Source organism: Rhinolophus ferrumequinum, chromosome 21 (assembly GCF_004115265.2).
Source record: "Rhinolophus ferrumequinum isolate MPI-CBG mRhiFer1 chromosome 21, mRhiFer1_v1.p, whole genome shotgun sequence".
In the NCBI taxonomy this organism is placed as follows: Eukaryota; Metazoa; Chordata; class Mammalia; order Chiroptera; family Rhinolophidae; genus Rhinolophus; species Rhinolophus ferrumequinum.
The window spans coordinates 53,370,005-53,397,169 of record NC_046304.1 but is presented as its reverse complement, the minus strand read 5'-3'; the positions used below and the strand labels follow the sequence as shown (position 1 = coordinate 53,397,169).

General features: G+C 58.2%; 1 protein-coding gene and 1 long non-coding RNA gene across 4 annotated transcripts in view; both read left to right on the top strand.

Annotated features, from left to right (window-relative positions):
- TBC1D16 (TBC1 domain family member 16) overlaps positions 1-11,508 on the top strand; it is a 67,040-nt gene extending 55,532 nt beyond the window's left edge. The window contains exons 4-13 of one of the 3 annotated variants that reach the window (XR_004421414.1): positions 805-966; positions 1,947-2,094; positions 3,028-3,195; positions 3,641-3,789; positions 4,302-4,436; positions 5,106-5,292; positions 6,872-7,051; positions 9,188-9,389; positions 9,522-9,668; positions 10,559-10,694. Coding sequence is in view for 2 of the 3 variants with exons in the window: in XM_033091901.1 (XP_032947792.1) it covers positions 805-966; positions 1,947-2,094; positions 3,028-3,195; positions 3,641-3,789; positions 4,302-4,436; positions 5,106-5,292; positions 6,872-7,051; positions 9,522-9,668; positions 10,559-10,807 (1,525 nt within the window). In the remaining variant the exon portion in view is untranslated. Of the gene's footprint in view, positions 1-804; positions 967-1,946; positions 2,095-3,027; positions 3,196-3,640; positions 3,790-4,301; positions 4,437-5,105; positions 5,293-6,871; positions 7,052-9,187; positions 9,390-9,521; positions 9,669-10,558 lie in introns of all 3 variants that reach the window. The other 2 variants (XM_033091902.1, XM_033091901.1) reach the window with 2 other exon arrangements.
- Positions 11,509-21,496: 9,988 nt separating this feature from the next.
- LOC117013757 (uncharacterized) lies at positions 21,497-26,056 on the top strand. Its single transcript, XR_004421369.1, has 3 exons — positions 21,497-21,610; positions 21,821-22,060; positions 24,414-26,056. It is a non-coding gene; the product is annotated as an uncharacterized LOC117013757 (long non-coding RNA).
- Positions 26,057-27,165: the final 1,109 nt, after the last annotated feature.

Here is a 27,165-nt window from a genome sequence, read left to right as displayed (position 1 = left end):
TGAGGACACAGGCCCCAAAGTTTGGGTTCACGTCCCAGCTCCACCAGCTGCGGGCTGTGTGACCTCCCGCAAGTGACTCAGCCTTGCTGGGCCTCAGTTCCTCTTCTGTACTAACGCTCCAGGGGGCACTAATGCTCCTCGTTTCATAGGATTATTGTGAAGTTTACATGTGATAAGAACACATGAGAACTGGTTAGCCCAGGGCCAGGCCCATACTGACTGATTTATAAATGTTCACTATTACTATTAATAGTATTAATCATTCAAATGTTTCCTTACTGAACCACAGACTGAACCGATATTTTTTCAGGAGCCCAAACAAACCCCACGCTGTCTAAAATGGTCAGGAAACAACCCCGAGGACCTGGGGACCCAGCACTGAGCTCTCCGCAGCCCTTTCTCCTACACAAAGCCCTGCTATTATCCTCACTTTGCAAATGAGGAAACTGAGGCTCAGAAAGGCTTGGTAACCTGCCCAAGGTCACACAGCCGAGTGAGGACTTGTCAGTAGGACCTCATCTGTCATGAACTAGAATGGCATTTGTTCGCGAAAATGCTTTCCCATCCACAAGAAAATGCCACTGGGGGTGACTTGTAGTGGATTCATTCATTCATTCATTCATTCATTCATTCATCCATGGATGTCTGGAGAGCCTGCTACACGCAGGCGCATTTGGCCGTGTCTGTGAATGGGTGACTAAGCCTGGCGTGCATGTTTAAGTGGTTTCCCCCACACCCTCCCTGTCCCTGCCCCGGGGCTGCTGGCACAGAGCTGTGTGACCATCACATGACCTGCTTCCCCAGCTCCCCCTCCAGCGCAGACTCCCACCTGCGGTTCCCGGACAGCGATGGCCTCCTGCAGACCCCGCGCTGGGACGAGCCGCAGAGGGCGCGTGCCTTGGAGCAGACCTGCGGCGTGTTCCGCGTGGACCTGGGACACATGCGCTCCCTGCGTCTTTTCTTCAGGTGAGAACCAGCTCTCCACGGCTGCCTGGAAGTTGGCCTGTGTGCAGGGTTCCTCGGTGGGTGGCACTAACACCAGCTTCCTAATGTCGTAAATGTCATCAGCCCCCCATGGGGCCCCACGATGGCTGTCCCACAGGAAGCCGGTTGGGGTGGCTCCCAAACGCTTTCACCCATCTTCATGGCGGGGGTGGCCAGCCGTTGCGTGGGACTCTGGCTGTGGTCCGGGGACAAGCCAACCTGGGCTCCAGAGCGGGGTAGCTGCAGGTGCTCCCGTCACCCACTGGCGGCTGTTGGGATGGGGCGGGCTTTCTGGAGGGAGGCCTCCTTTCTTTCGTGATGGGCAAGCCGTCCTGCTCAATAGCCACATCAGATCTCTTCTCCTGAAAGGCGGGTGGCCCAGCCTCAAGATGACACCAACCAAAGACCTGTGCTTCGAAGCAGCAGGCGTGTCACCAGAGGGGGTTCCCAGACCCAGAGCCACATTCCAGCCTTTTATGGAAGGGCCGCCAAGGTCGGGCTGATGGCCTCATGGATGGTCGACGACCTCACTGGAGGATTTTCCCAGAGTGCCACCCACGCCTGATGGAGGGGGTTCTCTGAGGGCTGCCTCCCCAGGTTCAAATTCTGATTCCACTAACGACATGCACGTCCCACTGTCCCTCCGAGAAGAAGCTGTAAGGCCTGGCAGGCAGGGGTGGGGACAGAAGGCCGCTGTGGCAGGTCGCCCCAGGAGCGCAGAGTGTGGACAGTCCTACTTCTCTGCCTCCCCAGGAAAAAGCTGTTTTGCCTTCTTCAGCAAAAAGGGTGATGGCTTCTGTTGGGGCATAATTCGGTCCCCCTCCCGCCAGCAGCCAAACTCCACAGGGACTTCCTGTTTCCTGCCTCTGAGGTCGATCTGAGTGGCCTCTGATTATACTTGGAAATAAAACCCCATGTTTACGCACTCCTCCCTTTTCTCTCCCCCTCCAATCGCGGCCCAGCGATGAAGCCTGTACCAGCGGCCAGCTGGTCGTGGCCAGCCGGGAGAGCCAGTACAAGGTTTTCCACTTCCATCATGGCGGTCTGGACAAGCTGGCAGATGTGTTTCAGCAGTGGAAATACTGTGCCGAGACGCACCTCAAAGACCAGGTAGCCCAGAGGACGGCGGGCGCTGCCCAGGGTGCGGGGAGGTCCCACCCTGGAGACACCTGGTGCTGAGCCCCTCCCCCCTCCTCCATGGGGGTCCAGGACTTCTGGGCACGTCTCTCTCCTCCTGGGCCCAGGCCTCGTGGGGCGTGACCGTGGTCACTAGTGGCTGATAGGGCAGCAACTTTGGGCTTGAAACATGTACCCAGGACTTTTTGTAAAGTCAGTGCTCTGCACTTGAAAAAATCATGTTTTGACAAGGCTTCCTGCCATATTTTGCTCAATCTACATACAAATGTAATGAGAGCTCTTTAATTATTGGTTTAAGATACTGTATGTGCTTATTAGAAATGGGGCCGACTTTAACATTCCCTTCCTTCCCGCCGAGCCTCCTGCTGGCTTCCCTTATTACGGTACCACGGCTTTTCTCCCCCCACATGGAACAACCTTTGATTTTTGAATTAAATGTCAGCTGCAGTTTTGCCCTGGATTCGTGACTGCCCGTGGAGACAAGCTGACAGGCGGGCTCCCCGCTCCCAGAACAGCAATCCCTTTGTATGTGGCCCAATCACATGTAATTTACTGCAGGCCCTCCCGGCAGAGGCAGAGGGAAGTAGGGCCGAACGAGGCATTAATTCTGTTTTGTGGCCGGGGTCGGAGGGGGAGTCGGGGGACGGGGGCGGTGAGGGGGCCGCCGGTCGGTCGGTCGGTGGGAGTGGGCCAGGGAGCCCCGCAGTGGGGGAACTGCCGTGAAGACGAAGGTATTTTTGTTTTAATTGTGCCTAATTACAGTTGCCATTTAGGGGTTTATGGGCAGGGGAGAGGCGCTCCCTCCTTTCAGAAGAGAGAAGGAAGGGCTTTCACATCCCTGAAGAGCCTCGCTCGCTTCGAAAGACGTGCCCTGGACACCCATCTTCCCGCTTTCCTCCCGTCCAGCAGGTCACTGACGAAAAGACATGCATGCAGTTCTCCATCCGACGGCCCAAACTGCCCTCCTCGGAGACACACCCGGAGGAGAGCATGTACCGGAGGCTGGACGTCTCCGCCTGGCTCGGGCACCTCAACGAGTTGGGCCAGGTAGAGGAGGAGTATAAGCTGCGCAAGGTGAGGCCCGGTGCCCCGGGGGACGAGAGCCAGGGCCGAGGTCAGGGCCACCCCCTGGGGGTGTCGGTCCCCTTGTGCGAGGAACTGTGAGCACGGCTGACCGAGCAATCAAAGCCGCTGCCTCGGGTTTGGGGGTCCCACGCAGTCTGTATAGAAGAGCTCGCAGTGGAACGCTGCACTTCCCAAACCGGGGATTAGGCCGTGACGTGAGAACGACACGTCCATCCGAGCGCCACCCCGGGGGGGTATTGACATTGAAATGAGCCCGGCTGTGCCCTGTATGGGAATGGGGGGCCGGCCCTTTCCCCTCCCAAACATGTGCAAATTGCAGCCATCAGTTGTCAGCAGGGGCGGCCAAGCTCCCGAAACACCAACCTCCGGGGACCTGGGGGTGCTCGGAGCAGCCCTGTGTTGGCCCCTCCCCAACTCCTGCCGCTTCCTCCAGGCCATTTTCTTCGGCGGCATTGATGTGTCAATCCGGGGGGAGGTCTGGCCTTTCCTGCTGCGTTATTACAGCCACGAGTCCACGTCGGAGGAGAGGGAGGTACTACGGGTGCAGAAGCGAAAGGAATACGCCGAGATCCAGCAGAAAAGGTAGCTGTCCGCTCCGGGAGGGAAATGTCATTCGAAAAGGCAATTTGAGGTGCAATTCGGCATTGATAATATGGTCCGTGACCCAGCGTCTCTTTGGAGAATGGGTCTCCGCAGACTGAGTGATAGGGATGGATAAGTGCAGTCATTACGCCAGGTGCTCTGTAGCCCACATGTCAAGGTTTTAGAATTCTTTTTCTACAGACTTAAGTGGGCGCTGGGGTGGCGGCGGGATCTCCAGGGTCCCACCGGGAGCCCCACAGCTGCGGTCCATCTGGGCCTGGCCGGCCTGGGGGCTGCACTCAGGTCTCCTCCCATGAGGCCAAGTTCATATTGTGGAACCCCTTGGACACGCCTACCTCCCAAGTCAGTGGGGAGCTGGAGGGTCTGCCAGCGGCAGCAGCGCCCCCAGTTCCTATCCAGGGTCAGGGTTTGGGAGGGACGGAGCGCATGCGTGTGCATGTACAGGTGCGTGCGGCTCGCTGAGTGCCAGCGGGCGCCCTGCTCTGTGCCAGGCTGTCCATGAGCCCTGAGGAGCACAGGGCATTCTGGCGCGCTGTGCAGTTCACCGTGGACAAGGACGTGGTTCGGACAGACAGGAGCAACCAGTTCTTCCGAGGCGAAGGCAACCCGAACGTGGAGAGCATGAGGTACCCGCCGTGTCCCTGGGGCCACGTGCCCCCTGGGGAGTGGACAAGCAGCAGCAGCGCCTGCGGGCACGGGGGTCTTTCTTCTGGGTTCCTATAGCCACCCCAGAAGCAGAGGCTCATTAGCTATTTGAGTCAACTTCAATCAGCCAGGGAAGGCCCCGTCCCCTGGGCATCCACCAAGCCTGTCCTTGCTTGGCTCACTTGAATGGTGCCTGAGCCTCCGCCAGTGTCTCCCAATGGGTGGTCCTCCGGGTGATGAAGCCACGCGGAGCCACAGAGCCAGGGCTGGCATCTTTGACATTCTGCTGCCGCCTGGCAAATAATTGCACAAAATTAGCAGCCCATAAAAATGTGCCTGCCAGCCCACCCTTTGTCACAGGCAGTCGACCATTAAGAAAATCAGACCCACATTCCTCCTTCCCCCTGCACTCAGGCCTGGGCCTGGTGAGTGGCTAATTGCAGGCCATTACCTTTCCACGGCTTAAGAGACAGTCCCCAGAGCTGCCCTCCTTCCTCAGACTGAGGCAGAGGACGGAGGGTCCAGGCAGCCCTGGGTTTCCAGCCTGGGGTTCTGCTGGCCCAGGCGTCATGCCACCAAGAGGACAGCAGAGGTAGGCTATGTGGTGGGCACCCTCACTGGCCGCCCTGCTCTCTGCGCTGTGTCACCAGGAGAATCTTGCTGAACTACGCTGTGTACAACCCGGCCATCGGCTACTCACAAGGCATGTCGGACCTGGTCGCGCCCATCCTGGCCGAGGTCCTGGACGAATCAGACACCTTCTGGTGCTTTGTGGGTCTCATGCACAACACCATCTTTGTCAGCTCTCCTCGGGACGAAGACATGGAGAAGCAGCTGGTGAGGCTCGGGGACATGTGTGGTGGACAGCTGTGAGAGAGGTGCTGGTGGCCACGCGGGACCTGGCCGCTGTGGGTCATGAGGCAGCAGGAAAGCCACTGAGGTACAGAGGCTCATCCCTGGGCCTCTGGGGAAGGGCCAGCTCTCCCAAGAGGGCCACATGCTGCTCCCAGGTCCCGGGACACGTGCCGCCATGCCCACCCCACACTCTGGGCTGTGCGGGGCCCTTCCTGGGGGCCTTTCACCGCCTGCACACGGCATCCCAGCCCGGGCTCCCTGGAGGGGTAAGGAAAGAGGGCCCTACCACACCTGACCCTGAGCTTTGTAAAACGGGTCCTGAGGTGCATCCGGGATGTTCCCTGCAGGGGTTCCACACAGCCAGGGCTCCTTAGTGGGGCGGGGCTAGGAGGGGCTCCTGAAGCCACCTTGAGGCTCACTGGGTAGTTGTCACCCCCCCCCCAAGGACAGCAGGCCTTTTCTGCAGTGCCCTGCCAGCACCCCTCCCTTTATGGCCTCCCCTAACCTACACAGACCAGGCAGCACCGAATGTTGGGGGGGGGGGGCCAAGGAGCATGTCCTTTAGAGTAACCGTTAGGGGACCATTGAGTTCTGTGGATGGGAGAGCAGAACACAGCAGAGGATTTGAGGAAAGGGAGCCAGGAGGTATGGATTGGAAGGTAGGGGACACCTGGGGGATTGGGAGCTTCTGTGAGGCAGGGGGGCGGCCACATGTGTGGACTTGACCCTGCTGTGGGCCACAGGGTGGAGAAACTGGTAGGTGGGGAAGAATCCCCAGAAACAGTTCCTACGAGGGGCCCATGAGTCCCGTTCTTGCAGGAACAAAGGGCCACTTGTGTGGGAAGGGGCCTGTGACTCATCGAGCCCCCACCCCAAGATTACCGGGCTGTGATCTTGAGAGCGTGTGATCCCAGCCAAGCCCACTCTCCCCAGCCGTGTGACGTCAGGTTTCCACGGTACCTGGGGAGGCAATTACGGGGTCTGACGCCACGTGCCCCTGACGTGCCCCAGCCCCACACAGCCCCGTGACTCATTAGCTGCTGGAGATTGATTTTCCAGTGGCGCTGGTGAAGTCAGCAGCCAGAAATAGCCTCGAGCTTGTCCCACGTCACTGGGTAGTGACCTTACGTGCAAGAATTGAGTGTCCTGGGGTTCAGAACTGCCCCCTCTCTGCTCGGAGCAGCTCTAGAAAATGATGGATCTCTGTGATCTCAGTGGAGGAGGGTCGTTGAACCCAGAGTTCTCAGGAAGTAGGGGGTATCAGCAACTGCCCCCACGTAGCCACCAAGGACCTGGGAGCCTTTCCAGCAGGGAGCCTTCCCAGCAGGGAGCTGCCATTAGCCGCTCCTCCACAGCAGGGTCCTACGCTCCACTGCCCTGGGCCACACCAGGCCTCTGGAACAGTCTGGAATGTGGCAAAGAGGTGTGAGTCAGGGGCAGAGTAAAGTATGCAGGTGCTGACACGGGCACAGAGGGACCGGCTCCAGGGTGAGCGGGTGTCCTGGGCCAGGCGGGCAGAGCGGCCTGGGGCTGGGGGCTGACTCTCCCTGCCTTACCCCAGCTGTACCTACGCGAGCTTCTGCGGCTGACACACCAGCGCTTCTACCAGCATCTGGTGTCACTGGGTGAGGATGGCCTGCAGATGCTCTTCTGCCACCGCTGGCTGCTCCTGTGCTTCAAGCGCGAGTTCCCTGAAGCCGAGGCCCTACGCATCTGGGAGGCCTGCTGGGCCCACTACCAGGTGAGCCAGGGCAGGCGCCGAGGGGAGGACCACGTCCCTGAGAGAGTCACCTTCAAGGACGGCAGGGTGCCAACGTAACCATGCTCTCCCTCTGGGGTGGCCCTCCTCCAAAATCCCCAAGCCCCCACAAGCCCCACATCAGCCCCTCACATTGCGACTGCCTGCAGTCCCACGTGGCTGGCTGGCGTCAGACCTGCAACTCGCCTCCCGAGGAAGTGAAATCGATGCAAATTGCCCACTGACTGCGCTCATTACCACGTTCCGGGGCTGAGCTCGCTCTTGTCACAACCAATCAGCATGAAAGACATTTGCGAGGCCAGGCAGGCCCACTGTAGCCCGGCACGCCGGTGCCCACCCACCTTCTCCCCTCGGGACAGCTCAGGAAAGGGGCCGGAGAGCCCAGGACCAGCCCGCGCTCCTTCCCAGTGATGTGGACTTCCAGTTACCATCCACCATTATCAGCGTCTCCTGCGCGTGCAGTACTGGCTCTGTCACATGGCTTTAACACCCAAATTAGTGACAAGCTGGCAATGTCAAAGAATAGACAAGTCTCTTGGAATCCATCAGCCTTTAAAAAAATAGGGTCGATGCATCCGGGAGGTGGCCATGATGCTCTCTGCAAGACACATTCTCACTGGCTACTTGGATGATACAAACCTCACAGGTGGACAGCAGCCTGCAGAAATTTGCATCAGCATTCTCCCTCCTTTCTAATGTCACAGCCGGGTGATATCTGATAAAAGTGAGTCTGAAGCTAGGTAGTGCTGGTGCCACCTCCATCCTCAGCGCCTCCCACGCTCTTCCCGGCTCCGGTCTGGCTTCATTGCCTGCCTGGATTAGCCAGCTTGACACTGTGTACATTCAGAGTGAAATGTCTGCACTAATCAGAACAAGTACTGGCACGGATGGTCCAAAACTCTGGCTCACATTGTTTTCCAATCGTGTCTGCTTTGCAAGGCCCCATGGCATGTTTTTCCAGCAGCAAAATGCCACCCCCATTACATCATGTTTAGGCTAATGTTATACACGAACTCTGAGCATCACCCAAGAGATGCAGCCATTTCTCACGGTGATTTCATCACAGTGATCTGGTAAGAATTCCGGGGTGGAGGCCAGTTTGAACATCTCTCTTGGCCTCCATTTTTCTCCAAGTCCACAAATCCACTTTACATCATTTTCAGACTTCAGACTATATTTAGCCACATTTGGCCCCTCCCCTTGATCAAAGTATTAGCACGGGAGTTTTGGGGGATAGGATAATGGGGGTGGGGGTACGCTAATTCAGCAGGAGTGAGCTCTGCAGAAAGGATCGCTACCAGGTGTTGCCTTTGACTTTGAAAGTGACCCCTGAGTAAGAAAGGCTGTAGTCTATCCATTTACTTCCAGTTTGCCTACAGTGGCTGGACGGCCCTGGGCGATGCCCGGGAACTGCAACTAGTCCTGTACCCCTGTCCAGCCCAATACAGGCTGTGCGCCCTTTTCTTCCCTATGCTCCTCCGAGTGCACCCACCTTCCTGGAAAACTTCTGCTGGCTTCCCACCCCAGCCAGAGTTCAAATAGCTGCAGAACCCAAACAAGACCATTCCGGGTTAGTTCGGAGGAAGGGCTGCAGCGCGGGGCCTGCAGTCTGGGGGGTGTTCTCTCCAGGGCATGTGGGGCGTCGCTGCCATAACCTCCGCCTGTGCTGTGGGCCCCGCCCGGCCCTGTTTAGAAACGCAGTTCCGTCTGGCTGGGTGGTCGACGTCGGGAGACTAAACCTGGGCTTCCTGGTGCTCCGTGTCCTTCCTCTGCTCCCGGAAGTGCATGTGAATCAAAGGCCACGTGCCCTCCGTGCATCCGGACAGAACAGGGAGCAGGATGCGCCAAGGTCAAGACCAAGTGCCGGCTTCCTGCTGCAGGCTGGGCGTTGCTGCTCCGTGGGGACCGGCGGGAGGCTGCCGTGCTGCTCTCTTAGCATCTCCTCCCCACTTTCTTAGCGACAAATATGAGTCCTCTCTGGGGCAGGAGTTGGGACGTTCAGCCTGGAGGCAGGAGGGCACTGACTGGTGGGTGGCTCCAGAAGGTTTTCTCGCTGGTGTGTTCCAGGAGCCACCGGGGTGTGTTCTGACCCAGCCTTTTGCACTCACTGTCTCTCAGGACTGTTACCAAGGAGGCTTCAGAATGAGCACGGGCCAGCCTCCAGAGGAAGTGTGTCCTCTGCCCCCATGTCAGAGAGGCCCAAAGGGCTCCCCAAAGAGCAGCAGCAGCCCGAGGGAGACCGGGGCCAGCCTCACCCCTTGGGCGTCACGGCAGCCTGTGGCACCGACTATCACAGGCCCTGACATTGGCTCATTTGCAGGTAGAAACAGGATGAAAGAGGTAGCGTGGCCTGCCCAGCCCCACCCGCACCTCTGCACTCAGCCTCCACCTGAGGCAGGGCCTGGGGCTGAGTGAGAGGCCTTGTCTGAACCCCGCTCTCCACACCCCCCAGACAGATTACTTCCACCTTTTCATCTGTGTGGCCATTGTGGCCATCTACGGGGATGACGTCATTGAGCAGCAGCTGGCCACCGACCAGATGCTCCTGCACTTTGGGAACTTGGCCATGCACATGAATGGGGAGCTGGTTCTCAGGAAGGTGAGCGCCCGCCCCCGACACTCACAGAGCCCCGCCCCTCACGCAGGCCCCACCCCTTTACTCACAGAACCCCGCCTCCGCTCAGGCCCCGCCCCCACATGCAGAGCTCCCGGGAGTTCTGCCCCAAGGTCCAGCGGTTAGCGCCTCTGGCCACCGCTGGGGCTTGGCTGCCCTGCTCCTCAGGGCCCATCACTGTCAGGTCCTGACACGAGAGCTCCCCTCACTGCGTGGAGTGAACAAATGACCACCGGGTTGATAGGTTCCCCATTTTCGGGCGCCTCACTCACAGCCCAGAACCAGGAAAACCCAGGAGGTTTTGTGGGGAGGGTGGCTGCTTCTCATCCAAGGTTAGTGGAATAAAGGGGAACCATGGGCTTTGCTGCTCCCCCACTTCCCAAAGTCCTGCTTTTTTCTTAAAGCTCTCTAGTGGTCTTCTGGGGGCAATGCAGAGGGTCCCTGGGGTCAGTAGTCATGTGGGTAGGAGGAGGGCTCGAAGAGGACCCGGTCCCACACAGGAGCATGGAAACATCCTGCAGGGCTGCATGGTGGAGCGGTGGGGCAGAGCAGAACACTAGCGCATCATAGTGGGGCTGAGTGAGGGGTCATGAGAAACAGTGGGGGCCCCGCTCCGCTCTTGGCTGCCCTGTTTACCCTGCACATGCGGGCTGTTTGAGGAGCCTTTTGTCTCGAGCCACATGTGACAACCATTCCAAGAACTGTTCCCCTGGGTCCTGTCACTGCAATTGCACCAGGGGTCCCGCCATGCTGGCATTGAATGAGATTCTGCAGGCAGAACCCCTTCCCTGAGCCTGGCACATGGTCAGCCCACAGGTGCTCTGTGGCCACCCGCTGTCCCCTGCCCCTCCTCACTGCCTGTCCTCTCTCTGCAGGCAAGGAGTTTGCTGTACCAGTTCCGCCTCTTGCCCCGGATCCCCTGCAGCCTTCATGACCTGTGCAAGCTGTGTGGGACAGGCATGTGGGATAGCGGTTACATACCCGCTGTGGAGTGTACAGGCCACCACCCCAGCTCGGAGAGCTGTCCCTATGGGGGCACGGTGGAAACGCCCTCGCCCAAGCCCCCCAGAGAATGCAAGAAGGGCCCAAAGACGCCTCGGGAAGGCTTTGGTTTCCGCAGATAGGTTGGGCTCCCTGTGCTGGACAAGGGTTGAGGGGACCTTACCAGAGGTCCCAGGCATGTGGGAGGGGGTGGGGATGGGCATGGAGGGGACAGGGGGTGGTAGAATCATAAGGAAAATGCCTTTGGGCAAAATGAAGGGAACTGTTCCATATGAACAACAAAAGCAGAGTCTGGAAGTGAGAAAAGTAAGTCCTGACAGTGGCCCAGAAAAAAGTCAGCTCCCAAAACAGTGGGACCAGGATGCATAGCCCCTCCACCTGGAGACACAGGTCGGTTGGCTTCTGTGTTGCCTTCCTAAGGTGCATGTCATTAGGACCCAGGAATACCTCCAGCTTCCTTAGCAATCTCAGGGTATTCCCAGGCAATGGGGAAAGCAGGGTCAGGAAAAAAAGGTCTAGCTCTTCCACCAGCACCAGGGGATACAGAAGAGAAGGGGGTTCCATCCAGGCCCAGAGACATCATTGCAAGCTGGACACTCCCCTTCATCAGGCCTTATTCTCTGAGTGAGCCAAACAGACTTCCCACCGCTTCTTTAGCCTGAGCTGCAACACTAATATGAAGACGTCTGCTAAAAACAAAGGAAAAAATGCCCCGCTGATTTTAGGATAGAGAGGTGTAAGAGCAGTGTGGAGTTTGAGAAGCTGGGGACTTTCATGTTGTCCATTTAAACACTTTATCCTCCTGGTGTGTGAAGGAACCTGAACCTGAGCCATGAGCTGGACCCCTCTTCCTTAGTCAGGGAATTTCTACCTGAGGTTTTTTGGCATTGTTTAAGGTCAACCCCACCAAATACAGCAACCAGTTGGGGGCTGGATGGGTCGAGGTGTGTGCGTGCGTGTGTGTGCATGCGTGTGGCCACAAAACCCTCTGAAGAGAATCTACAACGTCCGAGGGAAGCGATAGTATATTAACTGACCAACCAAGACAAAGTAGCTAGAAAGACTCCTCCCTCTTTCCCATGGGGCCCCGCAGTCTGCTGTGATCTGGGTCTTCTCTAACTCAGTGTCTAGGTGGTTGGACGCAAAGGCAATCACAGTAAAGTAGCCCACATTCATGGCTGTTGTGGGTGGGAACCAGGTCTTCCCAACCCCCTCTCCCGCCTCCAAAAGATCTTATGCCAGTTGCATCTGGGATTTAGAGATGGGCAGATGGTGTGGGGAGCCCCCAGCCAGCTATTTGCACAGAATGCCACTGCCGGGTCTGGTGGGAGCGAGGAGGTTTGAATCCCCCAGCGCCTCCTGGGGAGAAAAATCCTTGACAGGCTGAGAGTCATGGAGACACAGCCCCAACTGAGAGCTTGTTCCTACTCAGCTTTTCTCACTGGACAGAGGCTGAAGGCTACAGGATGGCGCCATCTACCTTAAACATCTAAAAAGATGTTTATCAACAGGAAAGGGAGTCAGCAGCAGCCGGCCCCTTCTCAGCTTGTCTTGGCTCCATCAGCCCAAGTCTTCAGCCGGCAAGCTGAGACCCGCACTTCCAAGTTCCTGGTCCCTCTGTCCAAGAGCCTTTTGGGGAGACCATCCTGGAGCCCCATCAGTGCCCAGGTCTCGGAGTACTGACTGTTGCGGTCCAGCAGCAGGTGTCCCGGCTGGATGGGGATAGACTTTTCATCTACTTTGCTTCTGGGAAAAGAGCACTGCCTTTCTGTGTTGGCTCCTGATCCATTGTGGAACCGGCTGAAGTTAACTGAGTACCACGTGGACCCTCTAGAAACCACACCCCCATGAACAGGGGTATCAGTCACCCATTGCCACAGTAATGCTGCATAACAACCCCAAAACTTGGTGGCCTCAAACTGCATGCACTTGTCTCGTACAGGAGCCTGAAGGTCAGTGGTTTAGGCCGGGCAGTTCTTCCAGTCTGGGTTGGGCTTGCTCCTGTCTGGGGCCAACTAGCTGCCGCGTCCCAGCGGGCTGTTCACCTGTGTGGAGGTCAGATGCGACTCTGCTCCGCGTCTCTTGCATCCCTCCCGCAGGCTAGCCAAGGCACAGGTGCTGAAGCGGAAATGTGCAAACGCCTTTCCAGGGGGACTCAGGGCTGGGAGTTACGGGAGGAGTGGAGAGCTGGGCGGTGGGTCCAGTCTCACTACCAGGAGGTCCTCGTCCTAGTGAGAGTATTTGGGAACACGCCTTATCCAGTCGCGCAACGTCCCCTGGAGAGGCAGGGGACACCTAAGGGGGAGGAAGTGCTCCTTCCCTCACTCCAGCAGGAGAGTGTCGTGCATTGTTCAGCGAAGCCTTGTGCTTTTGGGCTACTGGGGGAGTGTCCAAGGAGCCTCTCATTTGGAGGGTCCTGGTGCAAAGCATTTCCTCTGAATCTCCGGGCTCCCACCGCCCCCCAAGTCCCTGCCCGCAGTGCTCCCGCCTCACCCCGTGGGCTCCCAGGACAGCTGCTCGCAGCTCCAGCTCCGAGCAATGGAGAAGGCCCCTCCCTTAATCTGGATGCAATTAGAGGAAAACAGCCCAAAACCCCGAGGCAGCTGTTGCCCCAGGATTATTCCCAGTCAGCAAAAGACATTCGGGTGATAATTCAGTCATTACACTTCTAGCCTTCCCTCCAGCAGCACCTGCAAATGCGGGGTAATCAGCCCGCCCGCCGTCCGCAAGGCTGCTTATTTAACCCATTTTTTAAAATGACACTTAATGTTATTGGCTGGTGTACGTGTGCACGCAGACTTAAAAGTTTCCCCGCCGCTCGTGTCGTGACCGACGTTACACGACGTTGTTGGGCCTCTGGGAAGAGGGGGCGCCTTTGCGTGCACGTGCTGGCACGGAGGATGTGGCATGGTGGGGACTCGCTGGCCGGGGAGGGTTGGCTCCCAGGGAAGGGGAGGTGACAACAGGAGGAAGCTGGGCCTGGGGGGGTGGGGGACACACCAGGTGGTTGTGTTGGGAACAGGGAGGCTGAAGTCCTCACCCCAGGTGCAGAGAACAGTGTGCTATTCCAGAAGGTTCCAATTCAAGGCCCAACCAGGAAGATTTGGAACTCACAAGTCATGGGAATCTGACTCCCTGAGCCAGTTGGAGGGGGGAGGTTATGGAGGGACCCAGCCACCTCTGCAGGAGGATGGCCGTCAGTCCAGAAGAGGCCGGTCCACTGGCAACCTCGGTGTGGCTGTCAGCAGGCAGCCGTGTCGTCCCAACTGGCCAAGTCTCAGGATAGAGGTTTTTGAAGCCAGGACCAAGTGTCCTTTGAGTTTTCCGGAAGAGCCCTTCCTGAAGCCCTGTTGGAGGGCAGGCAGCTGGACAGGGTAAAGGTGCTGCCCTGAAATGTGGGCTTCCCCTGGGCAAAGCGGCAGTGCCTGGCAAAGGTCACCCAGCTCCAACCTTTGACAGGTGGACCTAGGAAATGGGGCGAAGACTGTGTACCACAGCGGGGGTTGGGGGGCAGGGGGCCTCTGTGCTTCTCCCCTCGGTTTCTGTGAGGTCCCTCGGCTCTCTTGTCGGTTCTTGTTTGGTAGAAATAAGTTGAAGGGAGGCAGCCCCCAGGGTGACGGGAAGGAGCCTGCTCAAGGCTGTGCCTTGCAGGGAGGCTGCAGTGTCAGGGACACCTGGGTTCCCCAGGCCAAGGGAAGGAAGTCTCTTCTGGTCTGTCTGCCCAGCAGAGGCCTTTGCAGACCCCCCGACCCAGGAAGGAGAAGCTCCCCCAGGAAAACCCACACGTGTGCAGGTGTGCGGCCTGAGCCAGAGGTGGGCCAGGACTGGTCTTTGAGCTCTGCCGCAGCCCAGGGAAGGGAGGGAGCCCACAAGTCCGGCCTGAGGCTGGGCACTCCCCCATGAGCCCCGCGTTTCTTATCCAGACAGCAAGGCCGTCCCTTGCTGGAGTGAAAGCATTCTGTCCCGGGCTCATAAGAGACTGTCCCCAAACCAAACAGCTCTTGTCCCCCAAAGTTATGAAGCTGAAGAACAGGGCTCCCCTGACAGCAGCGAGCAGTGCTGCCTTTCCGGAAGACACCTAGGGATCAGGAGCCTGGTTCCTGTCCTGCCTCTGACCCTTCCGGGATACCTGGCCTTCTCCCTCCCTGAGCCTCAGTTTCCTCACCTGCAAATGAGAATGGTGACTCCCAACCAGCCCCCTTCACAGGACAGCTGAGGGGACTGTCCAGGTGACAGCGGTCACCAGGAGGTTTATCAGGTCCCAGGGAGCTCACCTGCCACTCAGGGAACAGACCACTGACCTTGGCCTTTGGCGACCTTGACTGCTGTCCTGCTTGGGACTTGACAGCTCTCCCCGGTTTGGGAGTCAGCGAACCTGCTCTCTTCCAAGCATCCACCGGCCATGGCGGGGATCTCTGTGCCTCTTCTGTAAAGTTCACCCCATGCCACACACTCCTGCACAAAGAAAAATCAACCGTGAACCATAACCTCGCGACCCTGTGAGACATGTCTGGGTGTACGTGGGCTGTAAGGCTCTTCAGCAGAGAGATGGTGTGTGTACCTGAGGGCTCACCCCTCAGCCATGAAAACCTCCGCAGCTGGGGCTGGTTTCCTGGGTCACTGCTTGAGAGACCAGGAGAGGGAGGTGCCTGGGTCCCTGGGCCTCCGGGGAGCAGGGGGTGCAGTCTGCAGGCACCTGGCCCCGCGGCCCCGCTAAATTTCTAAGTACGAAGGCAACATTTCAAGTTCAAAGGGAGCTCAAGTCACAGGGCCAGCTTCTCTCCAGCATTTTGGGCTTAAAGGGGACAGGTTTTTGTTGTTTAAGGGAAAGTTTCATGAAATTTCCACCATGACCAAAAGAGTGCTGATGTTCCTGGCAAGTGATTCGTTCTCTGTTTGCTTTTGTTTTTTAAATGTGATCCCGCTGGCCAGGCCCAGGCCCGGGACTGGTCACTATGAGCCCTGCCGGCCGTGGCCCCAGCAGTGCTTCTGTCTCTCGTGGATTCCACCGCAAAGGAAATAAAATCATACTGGCAACAGTGTGTGCTCGACAGCGCCTATCGGAGGAGGTCTGGCAGGGTTTGTTAGGTCACGTGTGGCAGGCCCTGGTGCTGGGAAGGCTTGCACATGCTTCTGGGCAGTTCCATGGTGGGGGACGGGAGGGTGGCTGGGGTCCTTGGGGACCGGGGAGCCAGTAGGGCTGGCCAGTGGCAGGCAGGCCCCTCCTGGGAAGCCTGGCCCTCTGGCCCATGGGGCCAATGGGCGCTGGAGGGAGCAGACGCTTGACCTGCAGTGGGGAGGGCAAGGAGGTAGGGCGGATCCAGGCCACCGAGACAGAGTTTGACGGCGGCCCCCAGCTGCTGGGAAAGAGCCTGTGAACCCCAGCAGTTGGGGGCCCCCGAGACACCACCACACCCAGAACACACAGTGTTTTACCGAGACAGATGCCAGGGGTTCCATTCAGGAAAAGCCAGAGTTGTGCATTTGTGTACATTTTAAAGGAGGCAGACAAGGTGAATCTGGCCATGTCGGGGTGGAAGTTAGAGCGAGAATTCAGGCCTCAGCTCCTCTCGGCTCACTGCCCTCCGAGCCCTGGAGCCTGCTGCAAGGATGTACGCCCAGGATTACGGGACGTGTGGGCAGGGGCCTGGGTCAATCCTCGTGCTCCCGGAGCACCGGGGGAGGGGGCTGGCTCCCAGTGCCTGCCTCTGCCTGCAAGGGGCGGGCATGTGCGCTGCTCTCCTGGACGTCTCCACTGGAGGAGGGGGCTCATGTCTGCAGGGCCCAGCTCACCCACCACCTACCAGACCTTGGCTGAGAAGCCTGAGTGCCTCATCACCCCTCTCTGCATAGCAGGGCTGGCACCCAGCCCAAGTGACACATCAGCTAAGAGAAACTTTTGTCCTTTTGGGGTGGGAGGTACTGCTTCTCCAGCATGCCTGGACGCCAAGCCCCAGCCGAGTGCAGGCAGAGACGGGCACTCAGCCCCTCCATCAATACTCAGTACCCTCCATAGCAGGCCACTTCAGGCAGTGTGACAGCGGGTGCCCCCAAAAGTCAGTCCTGCAGGGGGACGAGGCCCCAGACGGGCCCAGCCCCGCCCGGAAGGGCCTTTCTAGCCTGTTCAGCAGCTGGTTCCCTGGGTGTGGCCCAAGCAGGATGCCCATCAGGATGTTTGTCTTTGCTCAGCTCTGTCTGCTTCTCCCATAAATAACAAGTGGGCAGTCATGGCCTTGGGCCGACCGGCCACGCAAGAGCCAGACTCTCGGCAGGGCCCGGAGAGACCCAGCATCTGCTGTGCTGGGTCCCAAGGGCCTGGGCACAGCTTGTCTACTGCAGTGTAGACGGCCGCGTGTGCCACTCACAGACGGAGACTCCACCCAGGAAGTTCTTGGGGCCTTATTCACTTGTGCACAGCCCGATTCCACATCATTCATTCACACATTCAGGCAACAAGCATGTAGTGAGCCTCAACAGGGAGACCTGGTGCCCTTGTATCGTGGGCCCGCGGCAGGGGACTGAGGTTGGAGCACGCCGGCTCATTGGGGTTTCTGGGGCGGGTGTATACGCACCCCGCAAACCTCCAATGAGCAAAGCCACCCTGCTGGCCCCCAGGAGAGGCCACTCACATCCATGCCTCTGAGGCAGAGGGGACAAACCCTGAATGCTGTGGCTGAGTGGCCTTTGGCACCCACACTTCTCCACAGGTATGACTCTTACTCCAGGCACTCAGTGAGCCGCAGACCTCATCCTATTTATTTTCAATCCAGTTGAATTCCAGTATGAGCCCATCAGCCCAGTTCAGTCTCAGTCATTATTGGGGTCTCCCGTCCCCCACTCTCCTCCTAAGGACATGCAATGAGCAGGGGTGGGAGGGCTCCAACATGTGCAGGGGGTTCTGCTCTGGCCCATCCTTGCCGTTGAGACACCCTCTGTCCAAACCCAAGGGGGCCCGTGAGGTCTGGACCTTCTCTCTGGCTGAGACACTGGCTCCTGGCACACCTGCATCTCTACACCATCCTGTCCTGGTGAGGGGAGGCCCACGGGTCAGCGTCCCCGTACGTACACACCCACGCTCACGGGAAGGCCTCTCTCCCTGGTCAGTTGTCCCCCTCCTTGTCTTGGAGGAGCACTGGTTTTCAGAACAGAGCCCACAGCAGGCTGGCTGCAGGCCCTGCCCACCAGTCGCATAAGCTTCCTGGACAGAGAAGAGCACCAGGCTTTGCCAGGCCTGGGAAAGGCTTGGAAGAGAACTACAGGGAGGACAGGCTCCCTCGTGTCTACCAGTCACCAGCCACACAGGTGACCTCACGGGTGAAGGGTTGGGGAGGGCCTCCCATGTCTTCACACCCTCCACCTCCACAAGGCCCTTAGGAGGGGAGGGTCCACACCTGCCTGGTCGCTTCCACACCCTCTGCAGACCAGAGGACACCTGCCAGCGGCGTCCCGGACCACACTCAGGTTTGGGCATTGGGACACTCTGCAAGTCATCGCTCCTCCTTAATCCACTCCCCCCCGCCCAACCCTCCTCCCTACATCTCAGGAGAGTAACCAGATCTCCGGGCTCCTGGGGCGTGTACCGTGTAATTTGGACAAAGTGGTTTGCAAATATGCCATTCCAGGTCCGTATATGATACTACATCTGCCCCGACAGGTCAAACACCACCAGCTCTTCCACCAACAATTTGAACAAAAGAGGGCACGTTATATTTTGAGTCATTAGAATGATTTGATTTTCTAAATCGATGTTTGGATACTGAAATTAGGGTGCAAGAGGGATCCAGCGCCACAGGCTGGGTGGAGCAGCCCCTCGGGGGCAGAAGCAGGTTCAAAACCCCATCAACCAATGAGAGACACGTGCAGGTCAGCAATATGGGAAGGCTTCACCAAGGACCGGACAAAAAGTTTACTGATCAAGTTCATTGATTCTTGATCACAAATAAGCAAAATAGAAAAAGACACCACGGGTCCTAGTGGCTACAAGTTAATGAGGAGTGAGAAGTAGAGTACAGCAGTGGTCACCAGCTAGAGGAGGACCGGTAGGAGATTCCGAGAGGGACACCCAAGATGACTGAAAAGACCTCGGAAGGGGAAAGGATGGGCCCTGTTCAAAATAAAGACTGAAGAATAATAAATGTTTTCAAGCGTTTATGAATTAACGAAGAGAGTGCCAACTAGCTGTTCTCCATTTTCGGGTGGGGAGAACTGGGCAAAGGCACTGCCAAGGGGCTGGCATCAGGAGAGTCACTCTCCAGTCGCTGACCTCGCATCCCAGCCACTCTGCCTTCTAGAACTCTGTGGAGACTCTCGGTGTGGAACTTGCCCTTTGTGGGGACAACTCTGTCCCTCGGGGCTCCTCACTCTGTCCAAAGCACAGGCCTAGGTGGAAACGAGATGCGGAGTTCCAGCTTTTCATATTAGCTCAACTGGAAGCCTGCTTTCTGATATGGGGTCTCGGTTTCCTTCTGTAAAAGGAAATGCAAGTGTAAAACAACTAGCTGAGACAGAAACCAACCAGGAGCATAGATGGTGGGTGGGCGGGTGGCAGCTGGGCTCCCCCAGCCATGACGGTCTCCAGGGCTACTTCCAGGTGTCTAGCCCCATCCTCTATTTCATCCACCTCCTGCCCCAGTTGGAAAACTAGTGAAAAAGTGCCTGTGACCCTGAGACCTCTGGGCAAGTGCCCTGGGGTGGGGCTGGGGGCGGAAATCCCACCACCTACACAAATAGCAGGCTTGGTTCCACTTCTAGGAAAGCCCCCTCTTTCTCCAAAACCCGGGCATCCTCTTGGTTTTCTGATAAATGCCCAGGTTCTGTGGAATGGTTAATTTAGACGGGAGATTCCCCCAGTTCTCACTGCTCCGCTTGGCCGCACGACTACCTGAGCCTGGCAGATAAAGAGAAGTGAATGTTTAGGGCTCAGAAGCGCCAGCCTGAAACAGAGCAGCGAGGTGGGGTGAGACGTGTCAGGCACACGGGGCGTAAAGGTAAGGGTGTTGGAGGGTCTGGCTTCCTGGGGGGGTGAGACAAAAAAACCCAGCTCTTCCACATTCTGCCTGGAACAGGCAGCGCACAGCTGCTGATGGGAGTGAGGTCTCTCAGGTGAGACCCAGGAACTGGACTCAGGTGAATGCAGGTAGAAAGAGGCACTGCCCCCAGGTGTGTTTCTCCAGGTGCTTCTGGGTGGGACAGTGCAGCAAAGCTGGAAGTGGGTGCCCCTCACTTCCGACCTACAGCTCCCCTCCCCCGTGCAGTGGCCAAGGAGTCTGTAGATTTGAGTCTTACCAAGGACCATCCTAGATCCACGTCAGGCCCTCACCATGACCCTTCCCCCAACCCTCGGAGCGGGAGTACAGCCTCCAGGGCAGCCCCAAAGTGGTCTCAGGGTCCCTGAAATGTTGGGAGGCCCAGAGTCTAAAGTGCTGGTTCACCAAACTGGCCTGGCCTTCTGGGTCCCTGCACAGACCCCTCTCATCATGTACCCACAGCTCCAAGGTCTGCTTGTAAAGTGGGCTGCTGGGCCCCCAGAATCTGGTTGATGATGGTTTCGCTTAGAGAGGCCACCCCAGCAGAAAGTGTCCCAGTGATGGTTCCAGACCCCACTGGCCTCTGCCCTCCAGCCATGGAGGGCACTTGAGACGGCCAAATCCCAGACAGAAAACTAGGACCCCTTAGGCTGTTTTCCTTTCTAGAAAGCCAGTTCCAAAGCCTGGTTGGGGCCTGCTTGGCCCGCCCTGCCTCCCAGGCCCTGGGACACCAGGTTACTGTGTTGACACAGCCCCCACAGCCCCTACTCCTGTCCCCAGCTGTTGTGATGAATCCCAGACACAGACCTGGCTGTGGGATTCAGCAACACAGTCATGTTGCTCCAAAGCCTGGGCTTCTCACCAGGAATTAGTGTCCTGGGAGGGGAGAGGCAGGTGGGGGCTCACGTCCTACTTGGACTACAGCCTTCCCCAGAGAATCCCCATGGGTGCCAGGTGGAAGGAGAAGCTGTGGGCACAGTGGGGCCCCTGAATCCTCAGAAATCTTCTTGCTAATTCCCATTCCAACAGGATGGGACATGGCTCTGGCCCCTCCCGTCTTCTGCAGAAGGAGCTTGCTGCTGTTCCTTCTCGCACCCAGTGAGCCTTTTCCCAGGGTGGGGATCCTGCCCTACGCCCAGCGCACTCCAAGTGGGGGCAGGGAGGGGCGCTGACAGGGAGAGACATGCAGGACCCGACAGGCAGAAGGTAGAAGGGGGAGCACTGGAGTGGGGATGGGGAAGAGGTGAAGGAGGGGGAGGAGGAAGCAGGGGCGGCCCCCTCCGTCCGTCCCTCCTGGGCCCACCGATCTAATCGTATCAGGTGTACTCCTGATAAATATTAATAACTCGGTGACAGAGGGAATTTGGGAGAATCTAATTAAAAGGACACTGTGCAAGCTGGCAGCTTTGCCAAGGAATCACTCCAGTGAGACACAAGGGTCGGGAGAGGAAAGCATGCTGAGCCCCTGAGAAGGCTCTAAAAGGAAGATGAAACTGTCCCTCCCAACACAGGAGAGTTCTGCACGCTGACCGCCCCCCCAGCTCATGCACTCGGGCAACACGGGCAGGACGTGACCAAGCCTCTGGCTCCAGTGCCCTCCCTGCCCACCCACACCGGCCCCAGGCCCACCACTCTCAAGCATTACCCGTGAGAGCCGGCCTGAGGCTGGGGCACCTTGTCACCTTCCTGCCCCTCCCAGTCCCGAGCCTTTACCCCGCCCACCCCAGCTGGCTCAGCCTCCTCCTCTGTCTGTCTGTCTGTGTCCAGCTGTCGCTCTTTACAAACCCTGAGAATACACACCAAGCCCCTCCTTCCAGGGGCAAAGAAATGGGGACCTCAGGCCTCGGGAGGGCTGAAGAGCTCCTGGGCGCCCGGGGCTCCCTGGGGGCAGTCAAGCCGGTAAGTAATGCCAACAGACCTGACCAACCCACGCTGGCTGTGGGTAAAGGCCTCTCCGCCCGGGTCCAGAGCCCAGCCAGTTCAGCGGTGTCCGTCTGCCTGGCAGATCCCTGTCATGGGACTTGCAGACTCACAGGGCTCATTTTCTCTTGAAATCAAGATTGATTTGGGTCCTTCGTGTAAGTTAGTGATGCTCTTTGGCCTTCGTAGACTTGGATTGGTCCAGCGGGCAAGAGGAGCTGGGCCCCGAGCAGCTGTGGACGAGGACAAGAAGAGCCCTGAACACAGCTGAGGACCCACCTGGGCTCCACTGGCCGGCAGCCCATCCCCCACCCTCACTGGGCCCCTGGCCCCAGATCTTGACAGACAGATGGCCTGTCCCGGCAGGCTACTCGGCTGCTGGACCTGAAGAGCCCAGCCACAGCAGCAGCTCTTTCTTCAATGTTTGGGGTAAACAGACCTCCCTGTTCAGTCTCCACTTTCTGCAGGGACTGTCTGCAGATGAAAGTCCCGGCGGGGGCGGCACCAGTGACCATACACTGGCTGTGCAGAGGCCTCCGTGGGGAGGCCCGGGAAGAGAAAGGGGAGTAGTTCGTCTAGTCCTACTCCCGGCCTGGGCTCAACCCTCCCAACCACATCCTGCCAACTAGAATACCCCCTAGGATGGAGAACTTCCCAGCTGCCAGCAGGGGCTGCTATGGGGGACCTCTGCATAGGCTATGCAGGTCCGAGGGTGGGGCTGGTGAACACCAGATGCAGGGCATTTGGGACACTTAAGCTTCAGATAGATCCTTTCCATCCATCGCAGCACTCAGTACTCACAGCAGCCAGATGGGGGCAGTGCTGGGTTTACCCGCTTCCGTAAAGGAAGAAACAGAGAGGTTAAGTAATTGGCTCAAGGTCACCCAGCTGGTAGGCGGCAGAGCCAGGACCAGTGGCCAGGCCTTTCTGATTCTCTTTTCCCTGTGCTTGGGCAGTTTCTGGCCAAGGGCTTTGGGCCGTCTTTCCCCAAGGGAGGAGACCCCTTGAACCCTGTCCAGCTAGCACCTTGAGTCACTTTACCTGACTCCAAATGGAGCTGCCTGTTTTCTCTCTGGAGCCTCTCTCACACCCACCCAGGGATGAGGGTCTGATGTGTGGGCTGGACTTGCTGTGTGACTTCAGGCATGCTGCCTGCCCTCTCTGGGCCTATGTCTGTGGGGCAGGAGGTTGGGTGTGATCCACAGCTAAAGGACAGAAGCCTCCACTTCCTAGAGGGGAGGGGGGCTTGATTGGCCTCACTCTCTTCACTGAGGAGCCCCCAACACCCAGCAGGGAGGAGCCAAAGACCACTCGTAAAGCCATCCAGACTGAGAGTGCCAGGGCTTGCTCCCAGGAAGCAGGCTGGCGAGAAACCCCACAGATTCTCCTGCCCACCAGGCTGAGCCCTCGGGGTAGAAGGGCACACCCAGAATTGGATGTACCCCTGGGCTCGGTCCTGGGATGGAAGGAAGGACCAGTAGCCTCAGGGACTCCTTGAGACAGGTGGTGGCCCCTGAGGAAAGGGGAAGGGACCGCAGGCCCAGCTGCAGCCCAGCAGGTCTCAGGGAGCAGAAATGGGGACAGGATGGGGTTGAGGGAGTCCATCTTTTCACCGACCGTGGGTCCAGCCTGGCCTTGCCGTGGGGAGTACAGTGGAGTGGGGGAAGAGTGAGCTTTGGGGTGTGTCCCGGGCCCCCAAGGTTAGGGGGCTCTTAGCATCCTCCTTTCAGGAAGAATAGGAGTGCGTGTTGTATACCAAACACCTAGGCCAGGTATAGGATGTGTCTTCAGATGAGAAACAGGCTGGGGAGGGGAGCCACTCGCTCACACCCACGAGTGTCACGGGCAGATTCAGAACCAGTGTGTGTGTGTGTGGGGGGCTCTTCACATGCTCTGGCCCCCCTCACTCCTTCCCCCTCACAGAGTCTCCTCCCGGAGCCGCGGGGCCCTACCCACTGAGGACGCTGTCAGGTCCACTGCGTGGGGCCAGGAAGAGAGAAACCTGGGCCAGCCTGACAGACGGTGTGGGGACAGAGTCCCAGAGAGCAGTTTACCGGCTCTTGGCCTCACGTGGAAAGGTGCTGGCTTGGGTAGTAGGTGACCGTCAGCTGTGGCTAGTTGGCCGTCAGCCGTAACCAGTGAGCCATTAGCCACTGATATAACTGCCGTGGCCAAGCTGGCAAGCATGGATTGCAGTTGGCGAGTTAGGTTTGTTGGGTGGTTGGCAGAGAAGCGGATGGCGGATTGCGGATTGTGCGGCTCCTGCTTCTGTGTCTCCACCCCAGCCGCCAGCGAGACTATAGTGGTGTGACTCCCCTGTCCATGGCTCCGTGGGTGTTCCTTTTTGGCCTCCCCATGTCCTGTGTTCCTGTGCGGGGAGCGGGACCAGAGACCCTGCGCGACAGACAGTCATCACAAAAATCACACAGAAAATATGGAGGAAGCTTGACAAGCTCCCTGGTAGCACAAGGGCCCTAGAGAGTGGGTAAGCATGGGGCTGGAGGCCAGTGTCAGTGACAGAGGACGCAGCTGCTGGGCCCCGGGAGCCATTCCCACGCCCCAGAGTCATCCCTTCCAGCCATCCGAGAACCAAAGCCACCGCCTGCCTGAGACAGGTCCTGAATCCCAGCTGCCAGGAGTGGGGTTCGAGGCTGGGACCCAGAATGGGTGGTGATCTCCCTGCCCTGACCAGACAGGAGAATCACCCGGGGACGGAAAACTGGGGGTGCCTGGACCCCTCCCAGATGTGCAGGGAATGGGGTGAAGCTCTATCTGTTTATAGGTCCCCTGGAGCCTCAGAGTGGACACCCCAGCCCTGGCCTCCAGGGGGGCTGCTCCGCAGTGAAACCTGGGCCCCTCCTGGCCTCTGAAGCTGCAAGTGTGCCTGAGGAAGGGTCTCCAGCATCCAATACCTGGGGGTTCCAGGGGGTACAGGGAGGTACCCACCCTCGTCTCCCCGGAGGTACTGGGACCAGATAGAGGAGCCGGGAGGGCAGGGCTCTTCACCTCACCCCCACCTCTGCTTTTATATTCTAGAAACCACAGAAGCAGAACTTTCCTGCCTCTAAAAACTTAAACCTTGGCAGATATACATGCTAGCTGATTTTCCAGACTGCTGAGCTGGGGTGGCCACGAGGTGTCCTGCACCCCTTGTGAGAGAAGAACCAGCCCCGGCCAGTCCTCAGCAGTGCCCCCCCTACACCCCACCCCCACCCCCCGCAACACCAGCCGTGCCAGACCTGCCCTGCCTCCCCACGCCTTCCCATCTCTGCAGCGACAGTTGCAGTGTTCCTGGGTCACAGCACACCTGGGAACCAGCGCTGGACTGGGCGACAGGAGGGGGCACTAGGCTGCTCTCACCTCCACTCAGCTGGACCCCGCCAGCCTCAAGGCCCAGCCCAGCTGTCCCCATGTCCCCAATAGGAGGGGCACCCCACAACACCCTGCAGCATAGGGTCTGGTCCACATGAAGTGTAATGCAGAGATGGGGTGTCTGAGGGCACTGCCTTTTGGCTCTGAGGCTGTCTCCCTCGGGGCCCCAGCCCATGATGGCTCCCGGTGGAGGGCCCTGGGCAACACAGGACTCCCCGAATGCCAACTTTGGCTCCAGGGACCCCCCATACACATGGCGTGGGGGAGGGCGCATGGAGAGGCCTTTATTTGAATCCTGAATTCCTGTGTCCCCGGGACTACAGGCGCATCATGGGACCTCTCTGAACTTGAGTGCTGGCAACTAGGACACTGGGTCTTCCCCCAGAGCTGGCTTCCCCACCCGTGCCCACCACACCCTGGACCTCCCACAAGGACACTGGCTTGGGCATGGCTCCATGGCCCCCACGCCCAGTGCAGTGCCTGACCTGCAGGAGCCTCGCTGTGTTTGCTGGGCGATAAATTAATAAACAAGGGCCCCTCCCTGACGCTCAGCAAATATTGTCGGAATGAAGGTACGTCACGACCCACACGGACACATGTCAGAGTACACAGACCATAAAAGAGGCAGTGACAAGTGCTAGTGGGGCTGCGATAAGATTAGAGGCTGGGGCCCCCAGGTCAGCTCAGCGGGTCACCGAGGGGTGCGTGGGTGAGATGAGTTTTCTGCTTCCAGTGCAGTTGGAGAACATTCTGGCTGCTCTCTGGAATCCTCTGTGCACCGTGGGTCCTTTGCTCCCAACCCAGACCTCTCTCTTGCTGTGTGATCTTGGGCAAGTCGCTTAGCTTCTCTGAGCTTGTCTTTGGTCACCTGTAAAATGTGGACAGTAACAGTACCCACCTCTCATGCTCGGAATTAAATGAAAAGTGTGACGTAACATAAAGCGTCACGTGTGCCCTGTCCTATTAGAAGGCCACAAACTGCAGCCATGTCATTAGGGTCCGCCTCACAGCTGCGGGAGAGAGAGGGTGGGACGAAGCTCTACCTGCCTTAGCTTGTCCCCAGCTCCGCTGCCCTGCACAAGCCCCACTCACACACAGCCCCATGTCTGGGCCTCGCCACCAAAGGCTCAGTGACTGCAGGTGTGAGAGGCAAAGACCAGGATACAGAACAGGTGACATCTCAGGAAGGTCTCGTGTCGGGGGTGGGGGACAGAAAAGCTTAGCCAAAGCCTCCATCGTGGACTCAGAGACCTTGTGGTGATTAGTTTGCTGCCAAGGCATCACCAAGCTCAGGGAGGGGCATCGGGGCCCTCGACCAGGGAGGTCAGAGAGCTGAGGGGTGATGCCATAAGGCTGGACTGGCGGTGCCCCACCAGAGCCCCACCAGCAGTGACTCATCTGGAAGATTCCCTGGGGCCTGTGGCTGTGGCCCGGAGACCCCAGCTGCCACCTGCTCCCAGGCTTGTGCCTGCCAGGAAAGAGCCAGGAGCCCGGCATGATGTGATGGCAAAAGTAGGGGAAGGCCCTGAATTTCTGGGCCCCAGTGGTTAGGTCATACAGTGAGGCGCTTGGGCTGAAGTAAATGCTTTTTCGTCCCCTAAACGTGGCAGGGACCCAGCCAAGTGCTCTGTTATTCCTCCCAGTGGCCATATGGGGTAGGGCTATTGTTATCCCCATTTTCTAGATTAGGAAACTGAGGCACAGAGAGGTTAAGCAACCTGCCTGAGGTCACACAGCTGCTTAGTGGCCAACCGGATTCAAACCCCACAGCCTGGCCCAGAGCCCACACTCTGACCTGTGCCGGGTCACTGTAGCTCCTCCCGCCCTCGCCTCTGTCCTCTAGGTCCCTATTATGCTGATGGGAAGATGACAGCTGCAGAACTCCCAGATGGGTATCCCCAGGAAAGATTAGCCAAAATCAGGCCCCAGATGAATCAACAACCGGAAGTGACCCAGGAAGCTCAAGGCCAGTGTTTATCCTCCCTATAAACCTGACGCCCGAAGGGACAGTCTTAGGGGATAAACAGGATACAGTGCAGCATGGTGGGAAAGTGCAGACACACAGCTCTAGTTCATATCCGAGCGTTTTGTTTCCATGCGCATGCCTCAGTTTCCCTGACAGTCCAAGTGAGAGGAGTGGCCACCGTTAGCACCTGGTGGGT